The following is a 25,186-nucleotide window of genomic DNA, read 5'->3' on the forward strand; positions in this document are numbered from 1 at the left end:
CTCTCATGCTCCCACAAGGTGCCTTTCACACATGCACACATATGAGCACGTGGGCCCACACGCTAACGCCATTACATGTGCGCTGTTGCTATTTCTGACTTTTAAAAAAATCAAGAAAACCCACAGCATTTCTCAAATTACCCTCTCAGCTGACTTTAGCTCGCATCCATCGCACCATTTGTTCATTCTCACACATGATATAAAATATGCAGCAAATAAAGATCTAAACTGGGCAGTGAGTAAAATATTCCCTTTAAGCCTAATCCGAAAAGTGTACGACACAGCGGAAAAAAAGACCAGAATGAACTGTGTTAGGGGAGAAAACCTGCAGTTCTTATTCATTTGAACCTCCTCCCTTTTGTGTTTTTACTCGTTCTCCTCAGTTGCCTCCTCAGCAAATCCCTTCATTCCCTCTTTCCAGTGAACAGGCTGCTTGTGGAGTTCTCTCTATAAGAGCCAAGAGAGAGGGGGACTACCGTACAGTACATGAGAGGATTTCGTCAGCTCTCCCCTTTTCCTCCACCAAGCACCTCAGCAGAAGTGTTTTTAGTGAAGCAGTTTAATCCAGCAAATAAGAGCACACACGATGTAGCTATATTACTTTCTTTATATGCTATGAGCATACATTAAGACATTTGCTCCAACAAGAATCACATGACTCAAAACTAAAGCTGCTTTGCTTTCACAGGAACAACCTCACCTCACTCCCAGACGCTCTCGCTTTTCTGTCTCCTTGACTTTCTTCTGTGTGTGTGTGTGTGTGTGTCATTGTCTGGTCATTGTCTCACAGATAACAGTTTTCCGGATGGGATCGGAGGGTCATCAAGACATTGACCTTGCCATTCTCACTGCGTTACTCAAAGGTGAGTATGTTGGTACGTGTGTGTGTTTGGTGTTTGTTGAAGCATGAGTCCACAGTGAGTGACTTCAATTTCACTCCTCAAATGTTGTTATTTGGCAGTTTCTTTACATGAAGGGAAGATGACTGTTTCAGAAAGCGTTCCTTCCTCATACACTGTTCCAGTTAGTTGCTCAAATCACACAGGTTTCTGTGGTTACACCTCATAGCTCTGGAATAAAACACAGAGAAATCTGTCTGATCTCATCAGCCAGTCACATGGCAGCAACGCAATGCTTTTAGGTGTGTAGACAGAGTCAAGACGACCTGCTGAAGTTCAGCCTGAGCATCATAACAGGAAACAAAGGTTTAACATTTAAGTGACTTTGAGTCATGGTTGTCGGAAAGAGACGGGCTGGACTGAGTATTTCAGAAACTGGGATCCATTGCGATTTTCCCGTAAATCCATCTCTAGAATTTTCAGAGAACTGTGCGAAAATATCTGGTGAGCTGAATTTCTCTGGGTGAAAATTCCCTGTTGATCCCAGAGCTCAGAGCAGAATGGACAGACTGCTTCAAGCTGATTGGAAGCCAACAATAAATCACATAGTGATTATACAGCCAACATATACAGAAGAACACTTTAAAACGTAAGACACATCAAATCTGGTAGCAGATGGTTTTCCAGAAGCAGAAGAACAGGTGCCACTCCTGTCAGCTCAGAGCATCAACAGTTACCCCAGAATTGGTCTATAGATATGACAAACTTTGCCTGTTATGTTGAGTCTAGATTTCTGCCAAAACATTCTGATAGTAGAGTCAGAATTTGACGTAAACAGCATGAAAGCATTGAGCCTTCCTGCCTTTTATCAATGGATCAGTCTGCTGGTGCTGGCATAATAGTGTGGGGGTATTTTCTTGGCTTGCTTGGTGCCCCTTGTACCAGCTGAGCATGGTTTAAATGGCACAAGCCGCCTAAGTATTGTTGCCGAAAATGCCCATCCCTTTATGACCACATGCAGTATAAAGCATCTTCTGATGGGTGCTTTCAGCATGATGACACGTCACAAAGCTCAAATCGCCTCAAACTTTTTTTCTTGAACATGACAATGAGTTCAGTGTATCCAAATGGCCTCCACAGTCACCAGATCTAAATCCAATAGAGCATCTTTGGGATCTGGTGAAATGGAAGATTCACATCATGGATGTGCAGCCAGCAAATCTGTAGCAACTATGCTATCATGTCAATATGGACCAAAATCTCTGAGGAGTATTTCCAGGAGTATTTTAAGTCAGTCCTGAAAGCAAAAGGTGGTCCAATCTAATGCTACCAAGGTGTAACTAACAAAGTGAGTGGTGAGTGTATATTTAGGTGTCTAATTGTTTAAGTAATTACTTAAACACAAAGGGGTTGCAGCTCTAGTTTCCCAACAGCTACAGTATTAAAGCCATTACAGGCAGGCTTACAGTGAGCTCAGCTTTCTCATTTTGTATGCTAATTAAAAACCTGAGATAAAAATAACACCTGTAAAATCATCAATTAGCGCAAACACAGCTGCTCATTACCTCTGTGGCCAGAGACAAGTAATTCCAGGATGACACTGCCAGTCCCCGGTAAGTGCCCTGTCTTTTGTGGCATTTTCTTTGAAGAATATATTTGCATTTAAGTTGCACTTATGAAATACATTTTCATGAGGTAAAAAAGTTCTTTGTGAAAGCCATATATCATCTAAGCACAGCTCATGTTGTAAAATATCTTATATTTACACATGTACAGAACCTTATGTGGCATGGCCGTTCAAGGGCTGCTGTCATGGCCAAAAGATTTGGACCACGAGGAGTTTAAACTCTCTTTTAAAGGAGAACCACTGAATACTCTGGGACTGCACGTCAGATCACCTTATAAAATATCTCATAAATTGCTCCTCAGAGACAAACTAATAGTGATTTAAAGGCTCATATCCTTGTTGTTTCCTCCTCCATTTATCACACTGCAACGCATTCTATTTAATCAGCACGACAACATGAGGACTGACACTGAAATATGCACAAAGAAACACTGAAGAACAAACCATTATCACTAGCCCTGCGTCATATGCTGTTGGTCTTTGCTGTGACAGTAAAACACTTCACACCCACTGAGTTATGGACTACAAGACTTCTAAAGTAGCTCTGGCACTGAGAAGTTTACATTTTTAGGGTATATCCCACAACAGCCCTTTCCTGTTTAATGGTTTGTTCCTCTCCAAATCACTGTTTGTAAGTATTCATTAATACTGGCCATGAATGATTCACAAGTACTGCTATTTTTGAGATGCTCTGAACAGTTGTCTGGGCACAAAAATTTGGAACTTGGAAAAAAAAATGCTCAGTCTTCCCATTCTCCTAGATCCAATACATTGACTGTGAGTGGACATAATGCTTTGGTTCATGTGCGTACACTTGTAAAAAGGCTCATATTCGAGCTGTTCTGTAACAAATTCCTATACATTTGTTAATAATAATGAAAAATTACCAAAGTAAACCACACACACACACGAGTGGGAGAGAGAGGGGATCCATGGATCCATTTGCTCAATTGGTTGTTCAGTAGGTTGTATTGATTGTGGTTTCTGTTGCTTCTTCTATGCTCACAGGAGATTGCATGCATTTTCTCTTCCTGTCACACACTCACATACACACACACACTAGAGACTAGAAGTACAGACATCATGCCTGCATGCCAAGGATCAGTGATTCCTGTGGGAGTGCTTAGAAATTCAACACATATGATTGGCTGTCTCAGGAATTGTTCCCTAGAGGAACATGCCAGTCCACAGACAAGGAAAAAGTGCAAAAGAGTAGCTTGCAGTCATGATGAATAATTTCTTTGGCCCATCCATTAATTATCTTCATTCCAAACTCTTTTTCTCCCATTCTGTTACCTTTTCTATATATACATAAGGTTATTGTGTTTAATGAGATCTGCTATTCATGTCTATTCACATTGTTAGAGAAGCTTTTGTGAATAAGTGAAGGAAGAATGTGAAATCAAAGAGCAAAAAGGCAAAATAGCAAAAAGAACATAATTAAAAAGAAATTAGAAAAATTAAAAATGAGTTAGGGGCAAAATTGTCTTATGGTCAACAGCACGGGGGCCATTTCAGATGCAATTCTCATTCTGCAGCTGCATGAATGAGATGTGTTCAAGGCTTTTAGTGTAAAATGAAATCGGTCACATCCTGCCTGAGAGCTTTTTAAAACACTGGATTAGACTCCTTCGCCAAGGAACTAAGCCACTGCCTGGGGCTCAACAAAAAAACAAAACATCACAGTCAGGAACGCACAGAGTGGAGCGAACTGAGCAAGAATCGAAGAAAGAGAATTTAAGGGGTGAGCGCAAGCCTCTGTAAGAAAGATAGAAAGATTAAGAAAAGTGGAAGGAGACCTCGCAGAGAGGAAACAGCAACTACACACAGATGGTGCAAGTGTGGTGAGGTGGGAGTAATTGATGGCCTGCTGTCTGGGGTAGTCAGTATCCTAAAGATTGGGTACATAAAGTCAGTTGACTTCAGTCCAACCCTGCAGGCAGAGAGAATGAAGTCGCAGGCCTTTGATAAAGCAGGACCTCCTTTCCTTTTAATATATACACATATCCCCTAAAACTCCTATTAGTGGGCACTGCTTATTATCAGTGGGACTCGGTCAGAACTCACTCCATTAAGCTCTAGTGATGCAGCACAAGCCTTGAAGTCAGAGAGAGCAGGCTGTAAAGTGATGATATTGGGATTCTTAATAAAAATCACACCATCTTGTCAAACCGGGGATATTATTGTGCTTTAACTTACAGTTGATTTGTCAGAAGGCTAAAAAAATCAATTTCTTCCTTTGTGTTTTTCTTGTTTTTCTCTGTTTGCACTACGTATTGTTGGGAACAGCAGGCTGTGATCTTGAATTACGTCTCATTAGTCAGCATTTGCTGAGATGTGTTGGTACAAACAGGTACAACGACAAAAACTAATATCTCTCATGGACTGACTGTCTAGTCACTTCAAATGCTGTAAGTGCTTTTTTTTATGCAACCTTGAAAAACTGAGTTAATTCCAAAATACAGTATTAGACGACAGAAAACAAGAGGGGAGAGAAAAAGGAAATGACAGGGGTCCATGAATACATTCGAACCACAGTGCAATTTCATTATGATATTAATTTCAGTCACAGTCACCATTTAGAGAAAAATAGCTCAACAGATTTACACAAATCTTGTAAACAAGGTATTTTGTTCCACCCAGCATTACACTCAATTTAATCCACTCACACTCTTTTGTTATTATTATTATCATTTTAATCTTGCATTTGTATACATTGGAGTTTCTTTACTTTGGCTTCTAGTTATGTTACTGATATGTTTTCTGGAGGATCGAAGTGAAGGATCAGAGTACTGTAAATGTTTTTGGACACAGAAATCAAAGGAAAAATGTGTATTCCACATTTTCTGCAGGGATGAGGTAGAGTGTTAAAGAAATGCTTATATCAGTGAGTAAAGACGGGTTCTTCTGTTTTACAGACGACAAGCGCAGCAAAGGCACAACACTTTTCAAAAGAGCTTCAAGTAGACCAAACCTTTGTCTTGTCACAATAACATTTTGCAGTTTAGCCAAGCACTTCAGCAAAATAATTCATGAGCGTTAACCTTGGCAGTCCCACTGCAGCACTTTACAAATATACAAATTCTGCAGAGTAATAAATCAACACAATGTCCATTTAGAATAATCATAAAAAATTATTTCTTTTGGTTGACTCTGACATATTAATGTTGATATATTGATCAAAGATATAGATGTGGCAGTGAGGACATACTAGAATATATACTTATATTTTATAGCTGTGTTTCTCCTAAAGAAAAACTTGTATGTGTAACAATCCATACCAGGTGCTAATGCTTCAGCCCCAGATCAGCTGAGTTTGGCTTTGGCGTGGAACAGAGTGGACATCGCACGGAGTCAGATCTTCATCTACGGACAGCAGTGGCCTGTAAGAAGCAGATACAGTATAAGCCAGAATATATGTGATGTATACATACTGTGTTATTACTTATATTCACAGGATGTTTGAACCTGATTTATTCGCACTGACGCGATGAAACGGGCTGTTAAAAAAACTTTGTCTCAACTCTGAGTTTCACAGTAGTTGAATTTGAACTTAATGCTAATACTGCTCTAATAATTATAACAATAATAGCTCACGATGCTCAAAGTTGTTTACATGACAAGAAATACTTGATGCAGTTCTTGTGTATAGGATGTGATATCACTGTATACTGTGTATGTCCTAGGTTGGTTCCCTGGAGCAGGCGATGCTGGATGCCTTAGTTCTGGACAGAGTTGACTTTGTCAAGCTACTGATTGAAAATGGAGTCAGCATGCACCGTTTCCTCACTCTTTCCAGGCTGGAGGAGCTCTATAACACGGTAATGACAAGCATAAAGTGTTGAAAACACGCTTTTAAAAAAAAACAAAACCTCATTCTGTTACTTTTTTCTTTCTTTCAACAGCGCCATGGACCATCAAACACGCTGTACCACCTCGTCAGAGATGTCAAAAAGGTATGACCATCACTGCCGTCCCAGTAGCTCTGTTGCTGTTCAGTATGGGAATGTGGTATATTAAAGAAGACAAGTTTGACTCCATAGAGTTGCAGTTGCTTTTTTTGTGGTGTGTGTTGTTATGCTGTTTGCATCACTCCGTATATATCTACAGTTTGCACTAGTTGCTGTAAACTGCAAATAGATGCCGGCCGGCTTTTCTTTTTCAGCTGGAGTTGCGGGCTGCAGTGGCTGTGTAGTGCTGTGCACGACTCTCATCCCTCTCATGATTCCTCAGTTTACTCCTTTCTTTATCAAAGGCACACACCACCACGGTAAACAAACACTACATGTATTAAATATTGTTTTATCCGCAGAACTCGGAGCAATACTGAGCAAAGTGAGACCACAATGGAAATGCTGCAAGGCTGAAGAGCTTAGTAGTCCCACAGTTTGTTTTAGTTTTAACTTGTATTTTAAATGGCCTGTAACGTGATTTCTTGAATAGTGATAGTTGAGACACAAGGTGATTCAGAGAGCTTACGGGGGGTGATAGAAAAACATTTATAACATTTAAATAAGGGGTGTCAAACTCATTTTACATTGTGGGCCACATGTGAAGAAGTGTAACTGCACATTTAATCTGTGAGATATTTTAATATAGGAAAAAGAAGTGTAATTTCAGCAGCACGTCTCAGTTTTTGTACATGATACAGAAATGTGCTTCAGTACATTAAAAAATGTCACTGCATGACTTCGGGCTTAAATTGTAAGGAAAAAATGTGTAAAATGACAGAAAAAGCTCTGGCATGTCATAGCCTACACAAGGTTTTTTTTTTCTTTTCCTCTGAAACCAATGTAAAATCTTTTTTGTTTGTTTTTAAATGTTTACTATATATTAGATAGCAAAAAAAAGCTTAACCCCCCCCCCCCCAAAAAAAAAAAACAAAAACAAAAAACAAACTTCTATGGTGCCTTAAAATTGCTCATGATAAAAGGTGACAGCATATATTTTACATTCAGCACATATTATAGTTTTGAGAGATGATAGAGAGGTCAACAACCATTACCATTAGCATGGAGACATGCTCATTAATTATAGTGTTACTAATTGCAGTGACGCCACATGCGCCTCTGAAAGTGTCTGTAAGCTCCCCTCCTTTACTTCTTCCCCTATCTTTGCACAAACTTCGATCTCATGCTGGTGTAGAAAGCAGGAACACGCAGCGTACAGTAACTGCCATCTCACTGCACCATTTCACCAATGTGCAAAACATACACTGTAGTGCATGGCATAACGTTACCATCTCCTTTCTGCAGAGCTGTGTGTAATTGCAATAGTGTTGCTGAGTGTTTGTGTGTCACTGTTCTATCATGGTATGGTGCTAATTAGATTTAAATTTAGATCTTCATGTCATAGCTGCTTCCTTTCTTTTTCATTGGTCTTTGAAGACTGTTAGGCTTTACCGCTGGCATTTAATGGCTATTAATTAGATTTAAATTGCAGGTATTTTGCTAATATCAGCGCTATGGGTGAATGCAGGCTGTATTCAAGTTCAGTCTGCAGATCAAGAAAAGCGATCGTCATAGAAATGGGTTTCTGTACTACACCTAGTAAATAATCAAATGAATAGCAGAGTAAATGAACATTGTAGCTTTATGTACAGGTTGTGGCTTTAGTGTTGCTTTTCAAACAGGGGTTGGGAAGGCATCCTAATGTAGTAGCAGTGTGCTTTTTACCCTCAGTTTGCTTTGCTATTTACAAACTGAGAGCTCAGGAGATAGCTAAGAAGGGTAAGAAATGTGGCTCCAGTACACAGCACAGTATATATTTCACCAATGCCTTTACAATTATCATCAGAGAGGTTCACATAGTTTGGGCAAAAGGTACCTTTGTCAAAGCACCTGGTTTAAACTAGAGCCGTAAATGTTAGAGGCAAGTTTTAAAAGTTTCAGTTAATCATTAGTAAGTCCGCTAGGACTCAAAGCTAACTACACAAGAATATTAAGAACTGTTCTGTAAGAGCTCAGAGTGCATTCATAGAAGCTATTAGCTTGACCTTTAACACCAATTACAGGAGGGATCAACAGCTACTTGCTGGTACATGTGTATATACTGTACATTCATTTATTAGTGTAAGAGAGTGGAGAACAATTATTATTGAAGTTTTTTTTTTTTTTTTTAAAGTACATGCCATGACTTTTCCAACATCATTGATCCTCTTTGAAAATTTGTCTTCAGGTAAAGGTGATAAAGTCAAACAAACAACATGCTAGTGCATCTCAAAAACTTATCATAGTGTGAAAAAGTTTGTTTTTATTTTCCTATTATGGCTCATAGCTCGTGAAAATACAAATTAAAATATTTAATTTCAAATTTGAGCAAATCACTATTCAAACAGTATAAATACAGAATAAATATTTGTGAGAGCAACCACAATCACAGAGACGCCTGCTGACTTGGCAGTTGTCCAGATAACTTTCCACAAGGAGGGTAAGCCTCAGAAAAGGCTGCCTGTTTGCAGAGTGCTGTAGCAAAGCACATTAATGAAGAGTTGCCTGGAAAGGGAAAGTTAACAAAAACAGAAATGAGAAGACTGTCGAGAAAAGTCAGTTCAACAACTTGGGAAAGCTTCACAAGGACTGGACAGAGGCTGGTATCAGTGCATCAAGAGCACCACGCGCAGATGTTTTTAGGAAAAGGTTTTCAACTGTTACATTTCTAATATCAACCCACTCCTGAACAAGAGACAAAATTAGAAGTCTCTTACCTGGCCCAAGGAGAAAAACAGAACTGGACGGTTGCTCAGAAGTGCAAAGTTCTTTTTTTTTTTAGATGAAAGTAAATTTTGTATTAGATTTAGAGATCAAGGTCAAGGAGTCTGAAGAGAGGCACAGAATCCAAGCTGTCTGAAGTCCAGTGTGAAGTTTCTGCAGTCTGTGATGATTTGGGATCATCTGCGGTTGTTGGTTGTTGTCGGTGGATTGTGTTTTATCAAGTCCAAAGTCAACACAGCCATCTACCAGGAGATTTCCATCTTCATGGAAATGCTTATTACTTTTCATTTTCCAGCAGCACTTAGCATCTGACTTGAAATAATTTACTTTACATTTACATGAAAGTTTACCTGTTTGAATTAAATTACAATGAAAAAAAAGTTTTTCACAATACTCTCATTTTTTGAGATGCACTAGCAGAGTCCAGTCCAGAGTCCTGTAAATACCTACAAGTCTAACAAGGGACATAAAAAGGTCTCTAAATAGTTTGAATGAAATCGTTCAACTGGGCAGCCTCAGTAAATTTAGGCAGTGAGCAGTCTCAGTTAGCCGCCTCCAAATATTTTGTCACATGAACTGTGACAGAAGAAGAATGGGGCTGAATTCTTCCACAGCAATGTAAAAGACTGATGAACTCATTTAGAAAACTATTACTTGAACTTAAGCGGTTCTACAAGGTTCAGAATCATGGGATGCATTTAGTTTTTCACAGGTTTGTATAGGTTAAAGATTTTTGGAGTAATGTTCTCTGGGCTCAGATTTGAATTGCATCAAAAACAAATTGTGGGTGAAATTTGAAACGGTGACTGCAAGAAAATGGAAAGATTTGTGCCTTTAAATTTACAAATTCCCTTGAGCACACAGAGGTTAATCCTATTTAAGTCTTTTGTGTTGGGTTTTTTGTACTTACTTTTACCACAGAAGAATATCAAGTAATTGTTAGCAATTAAATGTTAGAAAAGATAAAGAAACCACATTTTAGAATCAAATGCTTTCTTATTTACAAGTGCTAAAAAAGTCAACAGTTTCTAGTGGATATACTTATTTTCATCCATGAAACAGTGATGGGTAGCACACAGTGGATTTCTAGGATACCACATCTGATTGAAGAACAGTCACGACAGGTAACTGGTGTCTCAAAGGAGCAGTGGCTGCCAGGGTAATTGCTGCAGGGTTGATGTTGAGGGCATGAGGAGGAATAGCGAGTGTCGACATGGTTATAGTCCACATGTGAAGGTGCTTCTGTTTCAATAGTGAGTCTCACCTTCCATGTTAATAGCTGTCCGTCTATCTTTCCACTCTCTTCCAGGCTAATGAGTCATTTATACTTTCCTTCTCCTTTCTTCTCCTCGAGACTGCATTGAACCTCACTGTGAAGATCTCATTACATGCCTAAATGCAAATTATGACAAATCATTCACTTTTTTTTTTTTACATGCTTTGTAATTGTCCTCAGAAATTACACTCTCTAATTCACGCTGCACCTGAGATTTAATTCTCTCCTCATTTTCAGCTCCTCTATTGAATATAAAAGACTTGCACTTTGGGGCTTTATCGTGTCACATTGTAGAAAGAGTAATGGGATCCCTGAAACTGTGATCCTTTTTTTAAAAACAACTTCATTTTTTCATTTTTTTGCTTACAGTATTGATAAAACTGTTTCACGTTTCTACATGGAAAACAAGACCCGTGTAAATATCAAAAGCCAAACAGAACAACAGTCTGGTTGAGACAACAATTTATTAAAGAGACTGGAAGAGAGATCTTGCCCGAGAGTTTCTGTGTATCTCATTTCTCCTGCTCTTGCTTATCATGCCGTTTATTCACTGACATTATGTGTTCTTTCCAAGCAAGAGTATCCAGGGTTCAGTTGGATCTACTTCAAGGTGAATCAGATAATCAAGTTTTCTTTCATAGCCAAAAACAGTTTGATATGGATTTTGTGCAGTGAGTGTATATGGCTGTGTGATTTTGTTTTGTACTCTTGTTTCCCTTCCTGTGTTAATCAGTCGGTGTGGGTCGTTGCCTGTTAACCCTGTTTGGTTTTTAGGGAAACCTGCCCCCGGACTACCGGATCAGCCTCATTGACATTGGACTGGTCATTGAATACCTCATGGGCGGGGCATATCGGTGTAACTACACCAGGAAGAGGTTCCGAACTCTATACCATAACCTCTTCGGACCCAAGAGGGTGAGTGAATGAGTCTCACCTGAATTATCCTCTTAGTGTTTAATCAATTTCAGATCTACTGTCATTAATCCAAGGAGCAGCACCAGCTAAATGAGCCTCATTATCAAACGTGTCCTCATAAGGATAAGTGGATAATAATATATTTCTTATACTAACATATTTATCAGAGAGTCTAAAGGTCAGCTGCGCTTTGCGGATGGTAATTAATTAACTTTTAGATGCAAGTTTTGATGATTTTTACCTGACAAATGGCAGAAAAGGAGATCTGCAGTGGGAGGTCAGTGAGACACGTGACTTTTTTTGGACAAAAAGATGGGAGCGGTTTTTAGTAATTTTGTTTTTTATCAATACCAATTCCAGAAAAATATTAGTCTGAAAGTACAGCAGAAAAATAGGTAGGAATAAAAATGACTGAGTCCAACATTTATGCTGCACTTTTTGAATTTATCACAAAAACCAGAGTTACAACATGAAAAAAATAAACAAAAATGGAGACTTCTTTCTGTTAAAAGGGAGTTTTTCCTTCCCAGTGTCACCAAGCCTGTGATTTGGTGCTATCTAAATATATCTAAGTGCATAATTACTTATGTAAGTGTAATTGCCTGAAATCAGAAAAAGGCACCAATATGTTTAAGGGATTAATTTTGGGTTTCAACTGAGAAGAATTTAGTTAATATGCACATACTTACACAAATTTAGCTTTTATTTGTGTGTCAGGGTGCTGTTGATCAGCACAGGTTAAATATATGAGCATTGCTTCCCCTGTTATTCATTTACACATCAAGTAAAGTAGGAACATTGCATGCCCTATCATAAGCCTAATGCAACAAATCATCTTTGTGTAGCAGTTGCTCTTCATTATGCGCCGTCATCATCATCAAACTGCACACAGTTCATTACAACCCCACCAGCAAGTTTTCTTGGTGATTAGTACACACAACCAAAGTGACAAAGTGATCTCTGAAATCGTGCTTTGTTTGATGGTTGTGTTTTATACTGCTGCACATGTTGCACATTATATACATTTCACATTCTGTTTTCTCATTCTGCCTCGAAAACCTGCACACTTGTGAGGAAAATGTAAACATGCATAACTGTATAAAACACAATAATTAATGATGCACTTTGGTATTTGCACATTCAGTCGTGTGATTGTGAGCGTTGTGTGCAAGTGTGTATGTGAACCTTTGTGCATCTGTTTATCTTACTGTACAAGACTGCATGGTAGCCACAAAGCAGCTGGAAAGGCACAGATAACGTTTGAGGTAAGAAACAGGAGAGACAGAGCAAGGAGGCAAAATGAGAGACAAAGAAAGACAGAGTCACCTCCACTTTAACTGGGATTTTCTAGACCAAGTGAATGCACAGCCACATAGTTATGTGCATGCACACATAAACACATGTTAAGGAAGAACAAAGTCTTGAAATAGATGTAGATATCAGAATCCCCACAAGAGATTTGGGTTATTTTTACCAACTCAGATGATGGCTCATGAATACATAATTCATACATGCCCTGCTTTAATGCAGATACACAGTACTGTACCAGATCTACAAATATAAATTCATTTAATACATGCAAGCAGAAAAGGATTAGATATTATTGCCATATATACAGTCACTCAAATGAGCACAAAGTGCCATCCCTAAGTATCAGTTCCATTTTGAAGCATGCAAATAAAAGTCAGTGATTTACTCTGTTTAAAGGATCTTCTTGGCCTGTAAGTCTTGTGCATAAAAAGTAAAGTGTGCTATAAAATACATTCAACAAGGTCTCGCTGTGTGTTAATGTTTCTTTTTCATTTCTAGCCCAAGGCTCTGAAACTGCTGGGGATGGAGGTGAGTCTTGATCCAATCATGGTTGTTATTTAGTCATTCCTTCACTGTTCCTAACCCTTATCTCTCAAGCCTCTTTACTTAACTGATCTACAGTTTACTCATCTAAATAAGTGTGCTCATGTGTGCCGTGTGCCTCTCAGTAGATGAAGGGAAGCTCTAGATGTATATTTAATCTATTTTGCTGGTTAGTTTTATACATTTCTGAGTCAGCTGAGTGCTTTTCACACAAACAGCCAATAAAACAAAACAAAGTCATTTTGGTTTACAGCTTTTTCTCAGATTTATGGACTTTTTAAAAAGCTGGAGACTCATCCTCCAGACAGTTTAAATGCATATATATCTTGCAGTGCATTTCAAAGCAGTCCTGCTGTATTCAGCTGAATAAGCTATGGATGACCTGATCAGATTCATGTGGTGTGTGGTGTAATTTCTTAAAGCTTCACAAAGCACTGTTCCTCGGAGGTATTTATACGCATGGAACAAACATTCCTTTGTTTTTCTGTATGTTGTGAATTTATCCCCCATGTGTCGGTGTGTGTTCTCTGTTGTTTTTGCCACGCCATTACCTTTCTATCTTCACAAAGCCTATTTATCATCTAGCCAGTATGTATGTCAGAAATACTGCTGTTAAAGGGTGACAGCTGTGAACCCTGAAGGGTTTCTTTTGTAATACTTGCAATCATTTCAAGCATTGCGATAATTTCATTTCTGAATATCACTGAAATTTGCTAGCTTATACCAGATATTTGTCACTATCTGTAATTGCTGAATATTTTACTGCTCTGCAATCTTTTATGTCCAGCTGATCTCTTGCACTGAAAGTTATTTTTCAAATGGATTTAGCTGTTTTCAACAGTCTAAATGTGAAATTATGTCATTTAATGACTGACTGGCAGCAGCTATGTCTCCAGAGACAGAGAGCCAACTTGGTGAAAAGCCAATAAATTTACCTCTTGTAAGGTTTTTTACTATTAATTGAATTGAAACTATATTATAAAGAAGTTAAATTATGTTTAAAATCATGCGGAGATGTACATGAGCCCATACCCGCTCTGCGTTATCTAGATTGTTTAGTATTTGGCACATTGTGCTCTAGCTTGTCTCTTCAAAATATAACTTCCCAAGCATTTATAGAAGATCAGTTTAGGCGTCTAGATGCAGTCGAACCAAAGTGTTCTTCAGAGGTTTACATCATGTAAAACTTTCAAATTTCTTGGCTGACACTTGTGATCAGTATTTACAATCCAAACCACATATATGCATAATGTTTTCCTTCTATACAGAAAAGATCTGAAAAATCCCTAAGAAATACTTTTATACAGATGCTTCTGTTTCCCCACTAGGATGACATGCCAATCCGAAGAGGTCGTCAGAAGACGACACGTAAACGAGAGGAAGAGGTAGACATCGATTTGGACGACCCAGAAATCAACCACTTCCCTTTCCCCTTCCACGAGCTGATGGTGTGGGCTGTGCTCATGAAACGTCAGAAGATGGCGCTGTTCTTTTGGCAGCATGGTGAAGAGGCCATGGCCAAAGCCTTGGTGGCATGTAAGCTTTGTAAGGCCATGGCACACGAAGCATCTGAGAACGACATGGTGGATGACATTTCCCAGGAACTAAACCACAACTCTCGGTGGGTGACATGATATATTTTCATGTTATCCCAATCTCTCTCCGTCTGGCTCACTCTTTATCTTTCCCTCCCTCTGCCAGCTTATTCGGTTTAAACAGGATATTCAAGTATAGTTTTATATATAAATAATGTATATTGTAGTACTTAGAAGAGCTGGAAAACATGGAAACATGCTGTAAATGATTAATGTTAACGCTGAGCTAAGAGTCTAGACAGGAGCGTCTACCTCATACATCAGTATATGTAGGTGGATGTACATACACACATGCCTTCCCTCATACAAACTGACCTGTTTCAGACTAGCTCTCATGGGATGTAAGTGACGCACATAAAAAGATCTAATAACATGCATCACCATTAGTTAAGGATGGGCATGTGAGATTGAGGTAATGCCTGAGATGAACACACACATTTGAAAAGATAACCTTGTAATTGACATATTTGGAGTTAATTGTCCAAACAATATTTGGATTCCTGAGTGAGTTTGTATCATATTCTGCGTCATATTCAGGATAATATTCAATTATGAACCAAACATTTTTTATCCATCCATTGTATGTGAAGCCACTAATGCTGCTATATATATACAACACCCAGCACGCCCCTGCGGGCGGTTTATCCTTCAAGCTCGGGTCCTCTACCAGAGGCCTGGGAGCTTGAGGGTCCTGCGCAGTATCTTAGCTGTTCCCAGGACTGCGCTCTTCTGGACAGAGATCTCCGATGTTGTTCCCGGGATCTGCTGGAGCCACTCGCCTAGCTTGGGAGTCACCGCACCTAGTGCTCCGATATTCATGTAGCCCCTTCCGCCGGGGTTACTTGCGTAGTAGCATTCCAACAACGCCCTGTTTTCGTCCCTTGCCCACCGATGCCTTCTTGTTCCAGTAGCCCACTTTTCGTCAGGGTGCCCTGGTTCCTCAACACCTGACGCGGACCTTGTTGATCCGGGCGACGTCCGAGCCGGCATGCCTTCATATTTATCTGTCTCGCTCATGTCTGCGGTAGGCTTGCTTAGCATAGGGGGTCTAGCCTTAGAACCCTTACTGGATACAGACGCCCCAGGCAGGAATCGAACTTGCGATCCTCTGTTCCAAAGGCGTGTAGTTTAACCACTACGCTATCCAGCTGCTATATATATATGAACAATTTTTTTTAATTATATATATATATATATATATATATATATATATATATATATATATATAAAATTAAAAAAAATTGTTCATAATTGAATGTGATGCTGTAAAAAATTAATGTCCTGAAATGAAAGTATGAGAAAAGTATTGTGTAGGATTTTGGAACCCAATTAAAAATTTGATATAAGCGATGGTACTGGTACAGATGTTGCTTTGAACATCTGAGAAAACTGTTGTGTTTCTGCATGTATTTGTGTTGGCCACATCATATTTCTTTCATTTATCAAAGATATGTTGCATTTAATATTATCCTTGTAAGTCATCTAAACATTCACCTTGTAACCAATTCACACCGCACAGTTTTTATGTTTGTACATGTGTTTTATGCCATAATAATACCCTCAGACTTGGGGCCAGGTGGCCAGCAGTGTTATGACCAGTTGAATAACATTTTCACTTTTAGGCAAAGTATATTGCTGTCTTGATTCATGACTCAGTGTGCTTGTATACATACTTTATATATTTTCCCAGAGAGTTTGGCCAGCTGGCTGTGGAGCTCCTAGACCAGTCCTATAAACAGGATGAGCAGATGGCCATGAAGCTGCTGACATACGAGCTGAAGAACTGGAGCAATGCCACCTGCCTGCAGCTGGCTGTAGCAGCCAAACATAGAGATTTCATCGCTCACACCTGCAGTCAGATGCTGCTGACCGACATGTGGATGGGGCGCCTGCGCATGCGCAAGAACTCAGGGCTGAAGGTAGTACGCGTCGGGTAGATGGTTGGGTAGAAGAGTCTGTGCATTTAAAAGCAATGTCCTTCTCTAGTGTAAAAGATTCATGGTTGTATCCCCTCAGACTGCCTGTAAAGTAACGAGATACCTATCAGTTACTCTGTAGGTGATACACCTGCATAAGAAGTAAAACCTACCTGTAGTCAGCATAGCACATAAAATATAAATATACCGTAACTTTCAAGTAATTTAAAAGCAGTATTTCCATGATGTAGCTTGTCTGTCAGAGTGCTGGCATGCATATTTTTCAGCTATAAGATGAATAATCTGTACGTAGCTTGGTCATGCTTCAGAGATTTTTTAAACTCTTGAATATCTCTTATGAGTTATAGGCTGCAGAAGATGTGTGCAAGTGGAAGTGGAGGAAGTCTATAATGAGGACATAATATACAATAATGTAGTTATGTCCTTGTTTCATCTCGTGCACGCTGTGTGCATGTTTATCCTCACTACATACAATTGGCCTGAACCATACGAGTGAAAAATTAACCTAATCCAGAAAGTTCTGTTCACGGGGAATTAAAAAGGTCAAATGAGGAACACCTGAAGGGGCTATGATGAGTCATTGTTCAGGATTTAGAGTGCATGCTGGACTGTGAGGAGTAGGCAGGTCACCACTGGCGGTAAAAAGCGTACGCTATCCACACCTGCCTCTCAGTTTAGCAAAGACTTACTATTACTATTACTTATCAGATGGACAAATCTGAACCTACACCTGGATTGGTTAATACCAGAAAATTATGTAATATCAAATGTTCGTGTTCTCAGTCACTTTGGTCTTCCAGGGTGACCAGCGACACTATTTCATAGCAGATTAACATCTTAAGGTGAGTTTATGTAGGTGAAATGATGTACTGTACTTAAAGATCAACCCAGTCAAGGTTGCTTGTGATGGTGGGAGGAATGGCCATCCAGAGAAAAGAGGTTTATTGGACAATAATAAGCTCGACACTGTCAGTGTGATCAGTGCCGGACTGCTGGCTGAACTTCTGCCACAACTTAATTAGTATAAGCCTTCAAAGCCATCTTTTTAGGTCAGAGGGGACGGGAGAACTGACCTTAATTTAGTCACAAAAAAACCCCTTGAAACAGAGTGCAATGTATTTTACATTGACGCTCGTGCGGTGAACACCCCTTTTAAGTCAAGGAAAAGCTTTTAGTTAAGACTGGTGGTTAAGATTAGAGAAATATTTGCTCATGTGGGTCTCCAAGACATCTGGTGGTAGAGTGATAGGCAGGGAGCTGCTCAGTTCAGAGGTTAGACTTATTTATGCTGAAGAGTTGCACTGGGATTTGCTGAGGCTGAGATCACACTCATTCATACACCGAGCGAGGGGAGTGATGGGTCCGGCTTTCTAGCATCTCAGAGCGAGAGGATACTGCAAGTGCTTTAAGTGTGATTTGGCCTTTGCAGGAGAGCGAGAGAGAGAGAGCGCAAAAGAGAGATAGAGAGAGCCCTACTAAGGCAAACTCACTGGAGCAGTAAGACAGAAAGAAGAAAAAGTGGAAAAAACAAACAAACCGAGATGCATCAAGGAGTTTGTGAAATACGGAGAGTATCATTGTTAAAAATGTTGTCATAATCATCCGTGTGCACAGCTTTTGAATGTATTTATATCACAACTGGAAACTGGAAAGATTTCAGTGGACTGTAAGCTGTACACTGCTTTCTTTTTCTTTTTTACTGTGAAGCACTTTGGTTTTAAACATGCTATAGAAACAGACTTTACTTACTTACCTTATACATCAGTAAGTAATGGTGCGGTTGCCTTAAACACCCTCATAAAATCGGGGATACTACCTGCTTTACTGTGATCCTTTTCATATTCTATATTTAATCCATGCTACTCATCTAACCATCTAACTTTACTGACAGCTATTTTGGTAAATTATTGAATCCGTTTTTAATCTTAGCCCTTAACATATTTATGACGAAACAAACAAAAAATAAAAATTCACTCTTAAGAAAAAGATAACTCATTACCCTGATTTTCATCTTTTTCTCTTATTCTTTACTTCCCACTGTGATCACGTTTGACTTGCTCTTGCTTGCCTATTAGCTGCTGAAGTGTTTACAGCACAGCTGCCATTTTTTTTAATAGCCGCTCGAGATGCGTGTGTCCCCGTCATCCATCTTGGCAGCACAGAATTCTTGCTGCATGTCCTTGTCTAATGCCTTTATAATTGACCTCCACCGTTAGACTAGCTGTTGTAAATACCACAGCTTTGTCATTCAGCTAAAAGCAGGTCAGGACAGGATTGGGAGGTGTTCGTGAGAGCAAATGCTTTATTATGTGAGGTTCACATGTGTAAAATAGAGCGATTTTGAAGGTTTTTTTGCTCCAGAGTCTTTGTGTCCTAATTTCCATGGCGCCTCTCATGAAATTAGTGCTATAGCATAACACTCTGTGATTTGTCACTTCCAGCTCTTCCTTCCACATCCACTTCCTGTCTCCCTCATTTGATCACACAGGTAATATTAGGGCTGCTGCTCCCACCATCGATCCTGAGTCTGGAATTCAAGAACAAGGACGAGATGTCCTACATGCCCCAGGATCAGGAGGCCTACCTGCAGGAAAAGGAGGAGGAGGAGCCTGAAAAACCAGTGAAGGAGAAGGAGGAGGAAGACATGGAGTTCACAGTAAGATCTTACTGTGAGACGCAGTACAACTCCGTGGTGAGAGAACCCACCTCAGCCCTGCATAGTCAGAATCGATACACATATTCAGACTATGCACACACAAACACACACGCTTTGTTCGATCTTAAAACTGCACCCAACCCTGACACTGTTTCCTTTTGTAAATATCTCTTGTGGGCAAGTTTTTAAACAATGTCGGTGCTGTCCACAATGAGATGACGCTACACACACTCAGACACGGATATATGCACACAGTTCTCCACGCGCACACATTTGTTTCCCTATTCTGGCCAGCTGGACACTTCCTGCCAAATTGGCCTTTCTGTTTCTCATCGTCTCAGCAAAGACATGATTGTGGAGTTGTAGCGTCTCAGTCTGTCGCCGCTTGTGGGTTCCCTCGTGTATCTTTCTCTTTCCGTCTATCTTCTCCTCTGTTTCTCTCTCACCCACCCCCTTCCCTTCTCTCTCATTCTCAGCCCAGCTCTCTCTTTGCTTCTTTATTACTTTTGCTTTCTATCTTTTTTCCTGCAAATCTCTCCCTCCCTCTTTCCCCCTCGCTCTTTCTCTCCCTCTCTGGTTCTTTCTCTCTTTTTCCCTTTTTCTTCAAGCTCAGGTCTGATTGAGGTACAGTACTGTATGCTAGCCAATTGCTTCCCCTCACTCTCTACCATCAGTGATGGCTTGCTGCAGCATACCACTCAGCATGGCAGCTGCTGAGCATGGGAGGCCCAGGCTTTTGCATTATATAACCATGTCCGCCTGCTGCTGCAGAGCTTAAATCATGCAAAGTCTGAGCACCTTCTCCCAGCTCACAGCAGAAGAGTTGGTCCATCTGCATAGACACAAAAAGTACCGAAGAATTAGAACTCGCTCCATTTCAGTCCAGGTCAGTTCTAGCGACGATGCCAGGATCCAGCTTGTGTGTTCGAATGAAGACTGGAATTTGAAAATCAATTTCAATGCACAAACTGAATCCGTGGCTGTCGCGTGAAGCGGCTGAACTGAAGTTGAATGCCTTCCAGCACCACTGTGCATATTTTCCATCTTGCATTGAGCAAGCCAGCAAGCCAGTGCAAACATTCACGAAACGGGTCTTTTTTTTACACTCGCAGTCCTTGAGGCACTCTGGCGTTAAACAAAGATTCCCCGCTGCTAGAGAATGTACTTGTAAAGAGCCCCTTCCTGTTGCCCTGGCTTCTGACTGCACAAATGCAGCGTCACTTACTTATGAATCACACAAAGATTCATACATATATACACGGACTGCTACACCACAGAGGGAGATTGTATTTTCGTGATATGATGATCAGATGCTTGGCATAGAACACACTGTAATGGATGTAAAAGCCTGTCTGATAGCTAAAATGCATGTTTAGTGCAGTTAAGGCATGGTGTGATTTACACAGTGGCGTCTGAATTTGTTCATCCTGAAGGCCCTGTCTGTGTGTGCCTTGGAGAAAACTTTAGCTCTATATGTTTCACATATTTGGGGCATAAAACAAAATAGAAATCCTCTAGTTCTTACTAAAAGTGCTCCTTTTCTTCTAATTTCATAGAGGTGGTTTTTATGACGAGTCTACCTATTCAACGCCCTGGGATGTACACCGACTCCTCATTGCATATTTGAACCATTTAGACCAGCTTTAAAACTTTAAACGTTGCCCAGGTCTGTTACGCTTGTTGACTTAGAATACAATTCCTCTCAGAGGTCTGGTGTTGCTTTGACATTAAGACCATGACCCATAAAAAAGTGGGCTCCGAACCCTCTCTCATGGATAAGGAAATGTGTCACAGATTGAAGTGAGATATCTATGTCTTATCTTTCCTTTTTTCTGTCTTCTTCCTGTCAGTACCTTGTCTCTTTTTTGCCTCCTAATTGTTGTCTGAGACACAATCCATGAGTGTCCATGTCTGCGTAATACTCTGTTACCAGCCTTCCAACCTTCACCCAAACTCCACCTCAAACACACATTTCACATTTTGGAATGATTGCATTGCTTGTGCTTGCTTCTTTAATTATGATATTAAAACAGTGCTGTAGCCCATAATTTAACCCTCTCCCCCCTTCTCCCTTTTCTCTGTTATTCAACTCTTCCTCCTCCATCCCAAATACTCATCCTCCTATCCATCCTTCCTCTGCATCTCTACCGACTCCTCCTCCCCCACCTTTCCCATCCATCACATTTCCCTCTTCCCACACTCTCTATACTTTAAATCCTCACACCTCTCACTCCTTCCTCCCTCGCTCCATGTGGGGTTTGCATTCGCCCAGGCAATGCTGGGCAAAGTAACCACAGAGACATCCAGAAAGAAGGATGTTGAGGAGGTTCAGAACCGCCACCGCCTTATCCCCATGGGACGCAAGATATACGAGTTCTACAATGCACCAATTGTCAAGTTCTGGTTCCATACGGTCAGTGTCAGTTTCAGCAGCACCACCTACATGCTCTGCTTCCTGTTGCTACTGTCACTGCTTACTGTATTTCTGCAACAGCATCAAAAGCCTCTACTTTCACGCTCCCTCCATTGTCATTAACCTCCCGTTCCAACCTGACATTGCCTGGCTTGACGGTGTGGGAAAGTATAGTATGAAGTAGATCTGGAGGCTGATGGAAGCAGCATTGAGAGAAAAGTATAGGAGGATGAGGGTGGGTAAGGAATTGAATCACACAAGAAGGCTTTTTATTGACAGTGTGAATATTGACTAAAGTTTCTGGGCCATTGCCACTAGGTTAACTACTACAATATATAAATATTAAATTAAGCTTTGGATTTTTCAATTATCTGTTTTAATAGAGCAGCTTACATGTAGAATCTGTAACTGTTTATGTATAGCTTGTGTGGTACAGTATCTGCCTATGAGCGTGTGTGCTTTGTTTGATTCTGGCTCATTTATTATTTTTCCTTACCCTATCTTGGGTTGCCTCAATTTGCTTGCCCAGTGAAAACATCTCTTTAGCACCGGCAGGGATTTCGCTGTTTATTTATGCAGAGAAAATATTTTCACTGCTCTTTGTTTCATCCTGTTTTCCTCTCTCTGGCTATTCGCTCTCCTTCTCTTCTCCACCCCCCACCGTCTTACCCCACTTCTCCTTTCTGCCCTTCAGGTTAAAGAGAAATACTCTGTGGTGCCTTTCAACTATTGCAGATGTGTTCTCTGAGCCAAAATGGAGTTTTTAGTCTTGTTCCCAATTTAGATTTATACCTATGACCTGATGTGTGCTGTCCAGGTTTAATAATTAGCTATTGTGTGAAGCAAATGTGCATGTGTAGAATGAACACCGGTAGAATGCTTGTTTTGCAGATGGAAAAAATATGCGTATAAACCAGAAAGCCAACATGTTTTTTTAAAAGATTCAGGACACACATAATGGAGGTACCTTGACCCCAAATATCTTTTATCAAAGCCTGAAAACTGCATTAATGGGAGTTGCAATGAGGGTCAGGACTTCACTCAATATGTGTTTAATTTGGGCAAACCCCCTTTCACTGAATCTGTTTGCAGAGAGATAATTGATCTTCATTCGTGTAAAGTTTGCTAATGTGTCTGAAGCGCACAAACTCATAACCATGCTGATTTTTCTCTGCTGTTGCATCACTATGCAGATGGCATATGTGGGCTACCTGATGCTGTTCAACTACATTGTCCTGGTCAAGATGGACTTGTGGCCTTCTCCTCAAGAGTGGATTGTTATCGCTTACATCTTCACCAATGGCATAGAGAAGATGAGAGAGGTACAATAGACTATAAATGTAGACCTGTAGTGACCTCTCTAAGCAAGTCTTCCCTACCGGCCAGCCAACTGAAGACCCAAAGTGTCTCCGGCAGCTTATTTAGTGAGTTCAGTGGTGGAGGGCAAAGGCTAATCATGATGTCCATATCATCTAAGTCTCATAGCAAATAGGTAAAATGTACATATATCAGAGAAATAGATGTAAAAGAGTGTTTGGTAGTGGAGATGCAGGCAGGCCACAGAAATGGGAAAACCATGAAAGCAAAAGAGTAAAGTGAATAGAATATAAAGGTATGTGGCCATATTATGTTCATCCTCTGTGGCTTTGTTTTTACTGTAAGTATATGAAATGCATTCATCATTGTGTCAGCTCATTCTGAGCTGTTAGATTCTCCGATAGGTGAACTCATGCTGCCCTCTTATGGTGGTTGTGATAGAGTGCATTTTTCTGTTGTGCTATTTTTGTCACTTTTTAGAGTCACTGTTTATTTTACCCTTTAGCGTCTGTATTTAATTAATGCCATTTTCTGTCATCTCTGCATTACAGCATCCACATTTCTGTTCATTTTCCTCTGATTGCTGTTTAGATCCTGATGTCTGAGCCGGGAAAGTTGTTACAGAAGGTGAAGGTGTGGCTTCAGGAGTACTGGAACATCACAGACCTCATGGCCATCCTCATATTCTCTGTCGGCATGGTGCTGCGTCTCCAGGAGCCACCGCTCATGAGTTATGGACGGGTGATTTACTGTGTCAACATCATCTATTGGTACATCCGGCTGCTCGACATCTTCGGCGTCAACAAGTACCTGGGTCCCTATGTGATGATGATCGGCAAGATGGTGAGAAGAGGACGGGGAAGTCAACTCTGTGTGTTTAGGCATCCCTATTATAATCTGCAGTATTTTTCATATTTTCCTTCCATTATCTGGCCTTCATGCCTATCTGTTTACCCTCTGACTTTGCCCAACATCATCTACAGTATACTGACTGTAACAGCTTACTGAGTTTGATGATTGCAAAGGTTTAATCTGTAAGCAGTAAACAAGCTTCTGTGCCTCTTAACTTTATTGTTTGATCGTAGAGAGTTCAAGATCAGAGCCGATACAGACATGGAGATAAAACAACGGGGGGAGGGGGATCAAAGAGCCAGTTCTGTATCTTTCTGATCCTCGACTGTCCTGGGCATGTCCCTGTTTACCGCTGGATGCAGACTCTTTGATATGAAAATCAGCAGTTAGAGTTACTTAAATTGACAGTGATTTACTCAAATAATTTGCATATGTGATGAGCAGGTTTGAAGTCAACGTTGTTCACAGGCATAAACAGGGTTTTTTTCTGGCTCTGAACAAGCTCAGGGGACTGACTACACATGCAAGCACTTCCTGTCCACATACAGTAAAAACAAATGAGTGTGTTTCACCTAATTTAATATAAATCTTAATATAAATGCAGACCAACTGATTTTCCTGCAGTGACAGACATGCTCATTACCTATTTCCCCATCCAGTGTCATTATTTTCAAAATATCCTGTCCTCGTTTTCTCTTTCCTTTAACCACTCACCTCTTCCCTTCTCCTCTTCCTCTCTCCCTCTGTCAGATGATCGACATGATGTATTTTGTGATCATCATGTTGGTGGTGCTAATGAGTTTTGGGGTGGCACGTCAGGCCATTCTCAACCCTAACGAAGACCCATCCTGGATGCTAGCCAGGAACATCTTCTTCATGCCTTACTGGATGATCTACGGAGAGGTGTTTGCCGACCAGATTGACCGTAAGTTCAGGGGCGAGAGTGTAAGCTGTTAGACAAAATGCGTTTTTGTAAGGAGGAAGGAGGGAGGAATGACGGAAGCAGTATTACTGAAAACACCAGTCTCAGTATGAAATTAGATTTCATTTTCACTCGTTTCTTCACAGCTTGAACTATTACTTGAAGATGTTTATGTGCGCGCGCATGTGTGTGAGTGTGTGTGTGTAACACATACATAATAAAACTGTTTTCCTCGGAGACTAATTGCATCTGCAGTCATGTAGAGAGAGT

The 25,186-nt window shown here is 40.3% G+C and overlaps 1 protein-coding gene across 2 annotated transcripts in view; it reads left to right on the forward strand.

Moving 5' to 3' along the window:
• trpm3 (transient receptor potential cation channel, subfamily M, member 3) overlaps nucleotides 1-25,186 on the forward strand; it is a 165,778-nt gene that overhangs the window by 135,526 nt on the left and 5,066 nt on the right. The window contains exons 9-22 of one of the 2 annotated variants that reach the window (XM_085367211.1): nucleotides 791-863; nucleotides 5,751-5,851; nucleotides 6,153-6,287; nucleotides 6,372-6,422; nucleotides 11,030-11,065; nucleotides 11,230-11,370; nucleotides 13,180-13,209; nucleotides 14,553-14,845; nucleotides 16,510-16,738; nucleotides 19,245-19,448; nucleotides 21,685-21,825; nucleotides 23,019-23,147; nucleotides 23,734-23,985; nucleotides 24,745-24,919. In XM_085367211.1, the coding sequence (XP_085223337.1) occupies nucleotides 791-863; nucleotides 5,751-5,851; nucleotides 6,153-6,287; nucleotides 6,372-6,422; nucleotides 11,030-11,065; nucleotides 11,230-11,370; nucleotides 13,180-13,209; nucleotides 14,553-14,845; nucleotides 16,510-16,738; nucleotides 19,245-19,448; nucleotides 21,685-21,825; nucleotides 23,019-23,147; nucleotides 23,734-23,985; nucleotides 24,745-24,919 (1,990 nt within the window). The remainder of the gene's footprint in view (nucleotides 1-790; nucleotides 864-5,750; nucleotides 5,852-6,152; nucleotides 6,288-6,371; nucleotides 6,423-11,029; nucleotides 11,066-11,229; nucleotides 11,371-13,179; nucleotides 13,210-14,552; nucleotides 14,846-16,509; nucleotides 16,739-19,244; nucleotides 19,449-21,684; nucleotides 21,826-23,018; nucleotides 23,148-23,733; nucleotides 23,986-24,744; nucleotides 24,920-25,186) is intronic. The other variant, XM_085367212.1, reaches the window with a different exon arrangement.

This window comes from Diplotaxodon limnothrissa, linkage group LG12 (genome assembly GCF_057381915.1).
Source record: "Diplotaxodon limnothrissa isolate DT_005_m linkage group LG12, D_limnothrissa_male_GT1.1, whole genome shotgun sequence".
Lineage (NCBI taxonomy): Eukaryota > Metazoa > Chordata > Actinopteri > Cichliformes > Cichlidae > Diplotaxodon > Diplotaxodon limnothrissa.